The 12,325-nt window shown below is 31.8% G+C and overlaps 1 protein-coding gene across 1 annotated transcript; it reads right to left on the bottom strand.

Moving 5' to 3' along the window:
- On the bottom strand, positions 1,346 to 3,031 carry LOC107604942 (GATA transcription factor 2). Its single transcript, XM_016306658.2, has 2 exons — positions 2,691 to 3,031; positions 1,346 to 2,397 (listed from the first exon to the last, which is right to left on the bottom strand). Exons 1-2 carry the CDS (start codon positions 2,811 to 2,813, stop codon positions 1,591 to 1,593), a joined length of 930 nt encoding a protein of 309 aa, XP_016162144.1. The 5' UTR covers positions 2,814 to 3,031; the 3' UTR covers positions 1,346 to 1,590.

Here is a 12,325-nt window from a genome sequence, read left to right as displayed (position 1 = left end):
CATATATGTGTGTAAAATAAAATAAATAAAGTAAATAATAAAAATAATTAAAAAATAAAAAATATATTTAAAAATTATATAATTATGTTAATTTTTGTAACACAAATCACTCTTTTATACAAAAAAGAGGTAAATACCAAATCGGTACCCGAAAGATTCTGACATTAACAAAATAGTCCCTAAAAAATTTTAAAATTTGACAAGTCTGTCCCTGAGCTCGTCAAAGCAAATTTTCGGCAACTATAATGCTGACATGGCCACCGTATTTTAGTGACCTGGCAAACCACTTCCAAACCCTAATCCCTCCCTCCCCAATGTAGACTCCCCCTCCATCTCCCTCCCCATCGCAACCCTCCTCCATCCCTCTCCCTCCCACCGCAGCCCTCTTCCCAACGCACACTTCTCCTCCCTCTCCCCTCCTTAACGCACACTCACCCTTCCTTCCCTCAACACCACCACAACTTCCACAAGGACCTAAAACCCGGTGCCTTAACCCTCTCTGTCGTACTTCTCCTCCTTCCTCCTCGTTGCATACGTTGCAGGACACTGCTGCCGCTTCCACTGATAGTTTTCCATTTTTCGTTGCCAGGATCTACGGACCTCGCTGTCCAATTGAAAATGTTGTTTCGTTTATGATTTTCTTGTTTTAGAGGCGGTTACATGTGCAGAGGAGCAGCGCAATTGAGGTGCTGAGGGGATGTAGTTGTTTCAGGTCTTGTTGTGACTCTGATGATAGTGGCGGTGGTCCTTGATGGTACTCTTATCGTTGAGGTTGTTGTTGTTGCGAGTGATGATGTTGAGGGAGGAAGAGGGAGTATGCATTGGGGAGGGAGCTGTGATGGGGAAGGAGAAGGAAGGAGGGAGTGTGTGTTAGGGTTAGGGGCTGCGATGGGAGGGAGAGGGAAGGGGGACTGTGATGGAGAGGGAAAGGGAAGGGGGAGTGTGCGTTGGGCGGCTTTGATACAGAGGGAGAGGAAGGGGGTTGCGTTGGGTAGGGGGAGGGCTACGATGGGGAGGGAGATGGAGGGGGAGTCTGCGTTCGAGAGGGAGGGATTAGGATTTGGGGGGTGGTTCGCCGTAATACGGTAGCCATGTCAGCATTGTACTTACCGGAAATTTACTCCGGTGAATTTGGGGATATACTTGTCAAAGTTTAAAATTTTTTAAGGACCATTTTGTTAATAACAAAAATCAAATACTATTTTATCTTTGGATACCAATTTAGTATTTACCTCTACAAAAAAAAAAAAAAAGAAACTTAGCCCAATAAACCCACCCCATCCAAAACTTGCAAATTTGGTATTTTTTAATTTAGTTATCTTTTTTTGTGGGTTCGACAAGTCTGACCGACGAATTCAGCCCGTTTTGCCACCAAATGCAATTCAAAAAGTTAAGGATAAAACTAAAAATTGGATACTACCTGCTAATCATCATATATAAATGTGCCCTATAATCTCTGCACTAACCACTCATCATCCCCTTAACAATTAAATATCTATTGTTTCCAAATATTTTGTCCCCTACAGTTTTAAAAGTTTGATTTACACAATAATAAAAAACACAATTAGAGGATTTCTATGATTTTCCGGACTAAGAATGGAGAACAGAGCCAGCCATCCTCATCTCCATAACTTTCTTGTGAGAATTGGAGTGCAAGTAACTTACAAAAGTAGGACTCTTTGCTGGCCTATACTCAGGTAACAACCTACCAGATTTGTACCTCACCCCACATGCATTGCATAGCGTCTTTGGACCTAATGGTCCTGCCCTCCACTGTGGGGTCCTCTGTGCCAAACAATGTGTGCACCTTCTTGGCATTGGATTCTCACCATTATTGTTATTATTATTATTATTGTTATTCCCACCATCACCATCTTCCTCTGCCTCAGAGCACTCTTCAAGACTCACAAGACTTCCCCTCTTCATCACCACCGCCCCCTTTTCGCCACCGCCGTCTTTGTCGTCGTCGTCGCCGTCTTTGGCTATTACATCTTTCTCACTATCCTTCTTCTGCTGCTTTGGCAAAACAAAGAGTTCACTATCCGCTAACCAATAAGTTTGTTTTAACAGAGGAGGGTCTGAAATCAAGGGCTCGTCATTTTGGTGTGACCAAATGCTGAAAGGAGTTTTGGTTCTTCGTCTGTTGGTAACTGCTGAGAGCCTCTTTCTTTTGCTTCTGGCCTTACTAGGGACTGAAAAGTTTTGTAGTGAGGAATCATTGTTGTTGTTTTGCTTCAGTAGTGCGGTTGAAGAAGGGTTCTTGTTGGAGGAGCAGGTAGTTATGGTGGTGGTGGTTGTGGCCTCAACACTCTTTGAAGGTCCCAATATATAGCTTGGTGGGTTTGAAAAGCATTCTTCAACAAACACTGATAACCATTCCAACCCAACATCCACTTCCTGCTCATTTTTTATTTTCAAATTTGGAACCAAAATAATATGTGAGAAGTTAGGTGTAAGAAATTGGAAGAATAAAACAGAAAGCAATATAAACTGTTAAGCAGTTAAACACACTAAGAAAATTTTAGAGTTCACTTAAACTCGTATAGTTGTAAGAGTTTTGATAGCTTTGACGTATACAATTGATAGATTGCATTAAAGTTTCAGACTTGGTAAAAAGGTTATAGTGGGTGGCAAGAAAAAAGAAAAAAAAAAAGATCCCTTTTTTTAAAGATGAAGAAAGAGTAATTTACCGTGTTCTGAGCAGAGAAGAGGTCATCAAGGGTGGTTGAAGAAGTAGAAAGCTTTGAGCAAGAAGCAGGGTCAGCAACAAGCAGCACTTGTTGCTCTTTCTGGAACTCACCCTCCATGTTCATCCACAAAGTTAAAAGAAGAAAGAGTTTAATAACACAAGAAGTGGTATGTGATAATAAAAGAGAGAAAGGAACAAAATTGGTGTTGCTGTTGCAAGAGTTTTTACAACTCCTCAACCCGGATAATTACTTCTCCTTGCATCAAGTGCTCTCTCTTTATTATGGACCTTGGATTTTTGTCGGCAGATAAAAGGTTAAAGAGACTTATTAAATAAAAATAAATAAAATAAAACAAATCAAATTCAATCAATCAGAGAGAGCGCGCGCGCTAACATCCCTATCCCAGGCAGACATATGTCAATCCCTGTCTCTCATATTACATTAACCTTGTTTACCCAAAAATCTCCTTTTTTTTTTAATTTTCTATTTTATTTCCCAATTCCCAGGCCAATTGTATCTAAAAGACGCAATTCAAATTCTCTAACCAACCAGTAAATTAATTACTACTAGCCTAACTTAAGTTGGTTCTCAAAATCTTATTTTTATTTATGGTTTAATTACTCCGTTGGTTTTATAATTTTGTAAAATTTTTAATTAAGTCTTTATACTTTTTTTTTTTAATTGAGTCCTTGCACCAAATTTTTTTTAATTAGATTCCTACATTTTTTTTTTATTTAGATCCCTATACCAATTCTTTTTTTTAGTTGGATCTCTATAAAATTAAGCCAATTACTACTAAGAGAGACTTAATTGAAAAAAAAATAGTACAGGGACCCAATTAAAAAGAAAAAAAGTATAGAGACCTAATTGAAAATTTCACGAAACTATAGAGACCAACAGAGTAATTAAACCTTTATTTATTTATGAATAAACTACCAAAAATACATTTAAATAATTTTGTCGCCGACAAAAATGCATTCGAATTTTACTATCGACAAAAATGTTCTCAAATAATTTTAAAGCGCAACAAAAATATTAAACATTAAATATGTATTTCTCAAAAAATACTTTAGAGATTAAATTTTGATACGATTTTTTACAAACATAATTAGAAAAATGAGATATTATTATTAAAAATTGTCTAATATTTTTATCCTTAAAATTTAGGGATTAAAACTTGAATTTTTTCAAAATCAGAAGTAACAGATAGTTATACAATATAAAAAAATTAATTATATTTATATAGTATGTAATTTGAAAAATAATTAAAAATTTAATTATATATTGTATAAATATAGTTGGTCATTTTATAACGTGTAACTATCTGTTACTTCTGACTATGAAAAAAATTCAAGTTTTAATCCATGTACCATTTTGGAGGACTATACTTTATATTAACTTTTTTAACATTAACAGTTCCGGTAATGATTTTTTAGATGCTAATAAGTCAAAAGATGATTTTTAATGAATTTTTAAAAATTGTTTATTGTTTTATTAAATTCATAAGTTTATAAAAATGTAGATTTCTTAGAATTTGAACTGAAACACAAAAGTTGAATTTCTATTTTTATTCGTTTTGAATTTTTTTTATATTTTATTTGATTCCAAATGAGGTATATCCTAATTGATATTTATGTTTTAAAGTTACTTTTAACTTTAAAATGGTAAATGTCAATAATTTTGTACAAATAGTAAATTGAATCAGCTTAATTTAATTTAGTTTATATGTATTGTTCAATAGTAAATCAAATATATAAATCAAATTTAATTGATTCAATTTACATAAATATGCAAACGAAATATGCATATAAGGTGTTTTATTTTAGATTATTAATATAATAATATTAATGATCATTTAATTATTTATGTAATTTACCCTATTATTTATATACCTTACTTTTTTATACTTTCATTATTTGTTTATATATTAAAATAATGGACTATTTTAATAAGCTTTCAAAATTTCAGACACCAAATTAGAGATTACTCCCTTATTTATTCATTGTTACCTTTGACATAGAAAAAGAATACACTATACAAATATTTTTCTTCATGAGAAGAAAATGTGTTTTATTTCTTTTTCAGATTTTCTCCTCTGCTTTGAGGGTAAGTGAGATATTGAATGTTACGGTGCAGTTAGCTTTTGCAGAGAGAAGGACATCTCTGTTTCTTCACTTTTACTTTGCATTTCAAAAGATGCATTGGAAGAGTCCAAGTAACACGGGTCAGGGTGCACAGTCTTTGCCAGTGTGCTTTATTTGCAGTTGTTTAGATTCATCAAATAAAAAAGATAATTAGAATATTTTTTTAATTTGAATAAAAAAATTTTATCAATATATTTAATTTTTATATATACTAAATGGATATAATGTTTAATAATATTGTATTTATTACAGAAATGACTTAAAATATTAAGGCTTGGTTTCGTAAAGTATTTACTTTCCAAAAATATTTTATAAAAGCTAATTTTTAAAAGATGACTTTTTAAAAGTTGTAGCATTTATATTTGGCAAATCAAATTAAAAATAGCTTTCAATAAACACAAGTAACAATAATTGTATTTGATAAAATAGCTTTTAAAATTTAAAAATACTATAATAGACATAAATGTGAGCATTAAATTTGAAAATTAGTTAACATGTGAGGTTATATTAGACTTTTAAACTTTGAAAAACTCTACTTTAAGTGTTTTCAAATGTACACTGATCTTTTAAAAGTTGCAAGTATAAGCACAGGATCTTTTTAATTTACCAAATACAAAATGAAAAATTTGAACTTTTAAAAAGTACAAGTACCTCTTCGAAAAGTTTTACCAAACCAAGTCTAACTTAAAATACACCTAGATCTAGTAAGACTCCAAGCAGGTAGGACCAACCTAGGACCAATATTCGAGTCTCAAATCTGACCTAGGTTCATTACAATCCAGTTGAAGTCCACGCTTCTTCTCTCAAATTAGCTCGGGTTAGATCTTCGTTTGGATCTCTTGTCCCTCGTTCTCATTTGAAAAAAATGCCATGTGTCTTCTTCTCATTTTTTTTTTGTAAATTCTCATTTAATTTATTTCCTCCGTAAAGGTAGATACTCACAAATATCTATAAATATTCTTTAAAAATTTTTTGTAAATAAAAATTAACAAAAAAAAGCTTAATATAATCATCATAAAAAAATCAATTCAACGTAATAGAACACAATTCATAAACATATTCATTATAAAAAAAATTAAAACAAAATAACATAAAAACATTTTCAAACATAATAACAATATAATTTTTTGGGGTAAGATCAAACAATGTTATGATGTCAGAACCTTGTCCTGACTCGAAGCTATATTGCTCCATAGTTGAAGCATTACAGTACTTACTATGACTCGACTTGATCTTTTTTTTTTTTTTCAACAGTCTCGCAATTTATACATAATCCAACTTTCAACCAACGGAAGGCAATAAAAAGGATATTACGATACTTGAAAGGTATGGTAAGTAATGGTATTGTATTTTCGAAATGCGCTTTATTTCAAACTTCTTGGATTCGCAGATGCAAACTGGGCGAGTGACTTCGATGATTGGCGCTGAGTAACAGGTTACTGTGTATATCTTGGCTCAAACCTCATTTTCTAGAAGTGTTAGAAGCAATCTAAAGTTAGTCACAGTAGCACAAAGGATGAGTATAGGGCTTTAGCCTCAGTTCAATCAGAATTAGTCTCAATCCAGTAATTACTGTCAGAACTTGATGTACCACAAGTGATAGCTCCAACAATTTGTTATGACAATCAGAGCGTATATATGCTAGCAATGAATCCAGTTCTTCATAGCCGTTGCAAATATCTCGAATTGGACTTTCACTCTAAGGGAGATGACTAATAACAAGGAGTTGTATGTGATAAATATCCCTGCTCTTATCATCTAACCACTTTGATGTGTCCAAGGCCAAACTTAGGGCCAATAACTTACTTTCCCAAATTTGGAGGGGGGTTGTTAGCAGTATAGCTGATAAGGATAGTATTAATTAAGAGAGTAGTTAATAAATCAAGATGTTGATTTTAGTCATGGCTCTGCTTATATAATGCAAAGTTGTGCGTCAGTGTATACACATTCATTTCATGCAATAATATACAATTAGTATTCTTTCTCTTTAGCATTGTTACCCTTTTAATCTCTTTGGAAATATCATACAAATAAATAATAGGATAAATACTAAATTAGAAAACATGAACCCATGAGTATCATACAAACCATCCAGGATAGATACACACTAGGAGTCCATCTATTCCATCAACATTATCAACCTAAAAACTCTCACACTACCCTGACCAAGGTTCGTACTAAGTCCAACTTTTTTGCTTAAACTTCCAAGACCCTGCATGCAACCAACCTACAGACACATAGAATACAGGATATTAGCAATTAACAAGCAATTCACCTAAAATTAAGAAACACATATATTCACATATAGCCTATAGGTAATATATAATCAATTAGAGATACCCAAACAATACAAACAAATGCATTTAATGAATGATCATTAACTCACGTGTCGATTTTATGTAAAACTCGATAACATCAACAACCTTTGCCGAATTATCTTTCTATCTTACTTCTCACAAGAGGAAACAAAAATTTCGTAGAAGCCTGAAAAACACATTCTTATGTGAGATACCCTCATCACCTTTTCTATAACTATCTAGAGATTATTGCGTTTTTGATAACCCTTACTATTCGAAAGAATCTGTGGACAATACGAGACCACCATCCTATGAAACATCAATAATATTAAGTAAGAGGGATTAAAACCCATTTTCATGCCTTAACCATAAAAACTCAATAAACTTATCCGTACACTTTAGAGGAGTCATAATTTGACCCATAATCAATAACATTTCTCATGAATTGAACTTAGGAAGTCTAATACACTAATATTTTTGTAATCTCGTTCAGTATTTTATTCATAACCCTTCCACTCCACCTATTCGTACAAGCACTACCAAAAATAAGGGGTTTAGCCACGGAAAAAATTCGTGGCTAAACTCCAAAAAAACTGTGACAATTATACTTTTGCAACAAATGAACATCAGTGGCTAAAGTGGACGACGCGTTTTTAATTAGCCACACTTTTTATTCTAATAGTCATGATTTAACACCCGTGAAGATATTTTGTTAGCTACAACTTTAACACATTTAGACACTCTTTTTCGTGGCAAATAAAAGGATGCATGTCACACTTTATCCGAAACAAAATTGACCAGGCCGGGTTTTTTTCTATAACTATCTAGAGATTATTGCGTTTTTGATAACCCTTACTATTCGAAAGAATCTGTGGACAATACGAGACCACCATCCTATGAAACATCAATAATATTAAGTAAGAGGGATTAAAACCCATTTTCATGCCTTAACCATAAAAACTCAATAAACTTATCCATACACTTTAGAGGAGTCATAATTTGACCCATAATCAATAACATTTCTCATGAATTGAACTTAGGAAGCCTAATACACTAATATTTTTGTAATCTCGTTCAGTATTTTATTCATAACCCTTCCACTCCACCTATTCGTACAAGCACTACCAAAAATAAGGGGTTTAGCCACGGAAAAAATTCGTGGCTAAACTCCAAAAAAACTGTGACAATTATACTTTTGCAACAAATGAACATCAGTGGCTAAAGAGGACGACGCGTTTTTAATTAGCCACGCTTTTTATTCCAATAGTCACGGTTTTAACACCCGTAGAGATATTTTGTTAGCTACAACTTTAACACATTTAGACACTTTTTTTCGTGGCAAAATAAAAGGATGCATGCCACACTTTATCCGTAACAAAATTGACCAGGCCGGATTTTTTTGTCACACTTTTTTTCGTAGCTAACGATAAAAGTTAAATTAAAAAAATATCATAACAAAAATACTCTTTAATATAAAATTACATCATATAATATTAAAAAAATTAATCACATTCCTATACGTATTATTCATGGTATAAAAATATAAAATTAACCAATACTTAGTATTGAAAAGCAAATATCCTAGATTAATGGATTTAATGTTAAAAAAAATCTAAATAAAACTATTACAAAATAAATATCAAACTTTGCTAAAATGATACAAAAATAATGAATTTATCAAGCTCTCCATACATGCAAAAATATTTTCAGGTAAATAGCAAAAAATACACATAACTTTAGCCACTACATTGTACTCCCACTGAATTATACACCCGTCGATACTCGAGTTGTTTTGTGTACTCCAATCAAATCTGCTAAGCAAGATAGAGATCAAGAATTAAGCAAAAAAAAAAAAATTAATATGTCATGATTTGACTCCTTCGAAAATGATAAAAAGAATGAAGGTACAATACTTACTTCTCGGATGTAATTTGCAGTTGTATTGCGGCCTTCAGTTGTCAGTTGTATAACATCTCTCAAAATACCAATTGGTAATTTAGAATCTATCTACAACCAGTAACAAAAAAAAGAATGCATATTGGAATTAAAAAAAGGACTAAAATTAACTTTCATTGTTAACTAAAAGAAATATAAAAAAAACAAAATGATGCCATGAAAATCTTCTTCGCGATTCGGTTTTTACCGATAGAATCCGATTCCACCGATTTTGCTTGCTTCTTTAGCGAACTCAAACTGACGGTGCTCAAACTGCAAATCATGGTCCTGCTCTTTCACAAAACGTCCGATGTGATGATCGTACCCAAAACCTAAACAGAAATGTCTTGAGCGAAACGGATTTGCTCTAAAGGTTAGCTGGCTTGATCTGAGTGCAGGAGCTCAGAAATTACAATATGGAGAAACTGAAGAAAATGTTATTAGCGAAAGGAGTTGGCTGCATGTTATCAAACTTGAATCAATTGCAGGAGCTAACAAACAGGGATTTGGAGAATAGTGGGAGGGAGTTATTGTTAAGACTGGGTGAGTGGGCTACTAAATAAAAATTGCGCTTAACATTGCCGCTTAAAATTTCGTTCATCTTATTATAGATGTTAATTTGAATTTTGTTTAGTGAAGTAACTATAACTTTTTAATTTAGAGTAAAATTTAATTTTAATAAAAAATATCAAATTGTAAAATTTATAACTTTAAACTATATTTCAAAAATTTCACATACTAATTAGCATTTAGAATTTTTACTCTGTTGAATTTAAAAAAAATGGCATCAGTAAAAATTAAAATAGATAAACTTAAAACTTAAGAATTTGATACTTTTAAATTGAAAAAAAAAAAAAATTTTGTATATAATTAAAAAATGAACTCCCATAAAATTAATTTTAATTTATTTTTTAAATTAAATTAATAAAATATAGGTATAAAACTAATATTCTGAATTTTAAAAATTAGAATTCTATTTATTAATGTTGCCATAAATTAATAATGAGTAATTAAATAATGAGTAATTAAATTAGTTATTATTTCAATCAATCAAGTTAATATTTTTTACTTCCAAAAATTAGTTAGAGCTATTTTGTCAAAGATAAATATGTATTTTTTTGTATTTTTTTGATACTCTTTTTATAATTTTAACATTCATTTTCAATTGAATCATTTTATTCCATCACTAAAGTCTCTAAATTAATGCATACGGTAAAATTGAGGACTGAAACTGTATTTGACCAAAGAGAACACGCACAGAAAAATATAACAACTAAGAAATATAAATATTAAAATTGTATATATACAATTTAGTCTCTTTGGTTACATTACAATCTGATTTTTATACAAGTAATGAATAACACATTAAAAAACTACGATTAAATCAAAGAGGAGAAATTAATCAAATGCGTGTTGTTGTACGGCGAGACGGAGTTGGGTAGAGCAAAAACCCGCCTCTACCCGCTCCGTTGCCACCCTTACGCATAGCTAGTACTAAGTGAAAAAAAAAACAAATGATTTAGAGATATAGCTGAATTTAAGAATCATACGACGTGAGAAAATTGCACATCATCAACAACATCTAAAATCAAACCATTAGTATACTTTATTAATTTTTCAGTGACAGCACTCAAAAGAAGGGAGAAGAAACCAACAATTGAAGAATTGGAAAAGCCTGCACCTTGATAAATTGAATTTACCTTAGGTTAGGGTTTAAATTTGGAAAAAGTATAAACTGCATAAAAAATATTTTGAGAGGGATGGAGGAGAAAACCAAATTAAGCACGGAATTTGAAAGTGAAAATTGTTCGATTTTGCAATGGTGATCATTAAGTCTGTGGTCATTGAGAGAACTCATATCAAGTTAGTCAGAAACAAACAAAATCGTTGAAAAACTTCACAAAATTTGGCCATGGAAATACAAGATGTTGCAAGTGGTTACCACGATCATATAAATTTGCCACTATTTTTAGTTCGTAGGTATCTTTCCGTTGATAACGTCCATGTTTCTGGTAGTGAAGGGTTTTGTTAGGTTGACAATGACTCTTGTAAACAATGTAAACGGCTCTAGAATTTATCCAATGAAGTAAAAAAATACTCCACTCTCAAATTACCTTATAAACCTTAACATTAAGATAATTATCTGCACACCTAATGAATTGAACATCCAGCCATTGTTAACAACTGTGCATGAGTAAATCAAATAAAAAGAAATAGCAATCCAATTAAAAATAATGAATATAATCATCTGCATACCTATTAAATTAAACATCCGACATATCCATTATTCATATTATTTAGTATTCTCATTCTCTACTTATTCTTTTCCTTCTTACAATCATCATGTTAGACATGCGTCGTCTACACGACTTGCAATCCTTTAACCTCTAACATGATTTCCTAGATTCAAGGGTTAGGTTTTCAAATTTTTTTCAGTATTGTCTTTGTGGTCTTCCATCATGCATGCAACTTACTTACTAGTGTCAAACTTGAAACTTTGCAATATTGCGTACATAAAATCTCTTCATTGTGCGGTCTTTGCACCACTGCCAAGAGTCTAAAAAGACAAAAAGAAAAAAAAAAAGGCCAAAATATAGAATTTTCTTTTAAAAAAAGAGAGAAATTCCATTCCCAACAACCATCTGCTTTAGTTCCCGCCGCTATCGTCTCCTTATTTTTCTATTATCGTCATTGCCCTTTGCTCTGGTCGCGGCCTTCAGCCGTGTGCGCCTCATGTCGTGTTGTCGTGCGTAAGACTTCGAATAAAATTAAATAAGACGTCCTAGTGTAAGACTTCGAATTTTTTGAAATTAAATAATAAAATCTTTTAGGGACAATTTTGACTATTAACAATTTTTTATTTATAATTTAAAACTTTAGTAATTAAAAAAATAAAAATTTTATGTGTTTTAAATTGAATATTCAGATTTGAACCTTATTTTATGAATAAAAGAAAATTGATTTGATTATTTCTAATTCTAATTCTTGAATTAGAATATTTATTTGAAAATAATTTGTAAGTGATAATTAAATAGTATTTTTATATATAATTATTATTTGATTAAATTAGTTTTCAATTACTATATTATCCCTATTTTTACTAGAAATTACTAAATTACCTTTAACCTTAACATAGCACACACTCTCTCAAACACACTCCCTAACCTAGCCGGCACCCCATGTCCACGGAAAGAAAAAGAAAAGAAAGGCAAAGAGAGAAAAGGGAGAACGGGAGGGAGAGAAGAGAAGGAGAGGAAGC

This window comes from Arachis ipaensis, chromosome B06 (genome assembly GCF_000816755.2).
Source record: "Arachis ipaensis cultivar K30076 chromosome B06, Araip1.1, whole genome shotgun sequence".
Taxonomy (NCBI): domain Eukaryota; kingdom Viridiplantae; phylum Streptophyta; class Magnoliopsida; order Fabales; family Fabaceae; genus Arachis; species Arachis ipaensis.
Note: the sequence above shows the minus strand (reverse complement) of the source record. Positions and strands in the feature narration are given on the sequence as shown.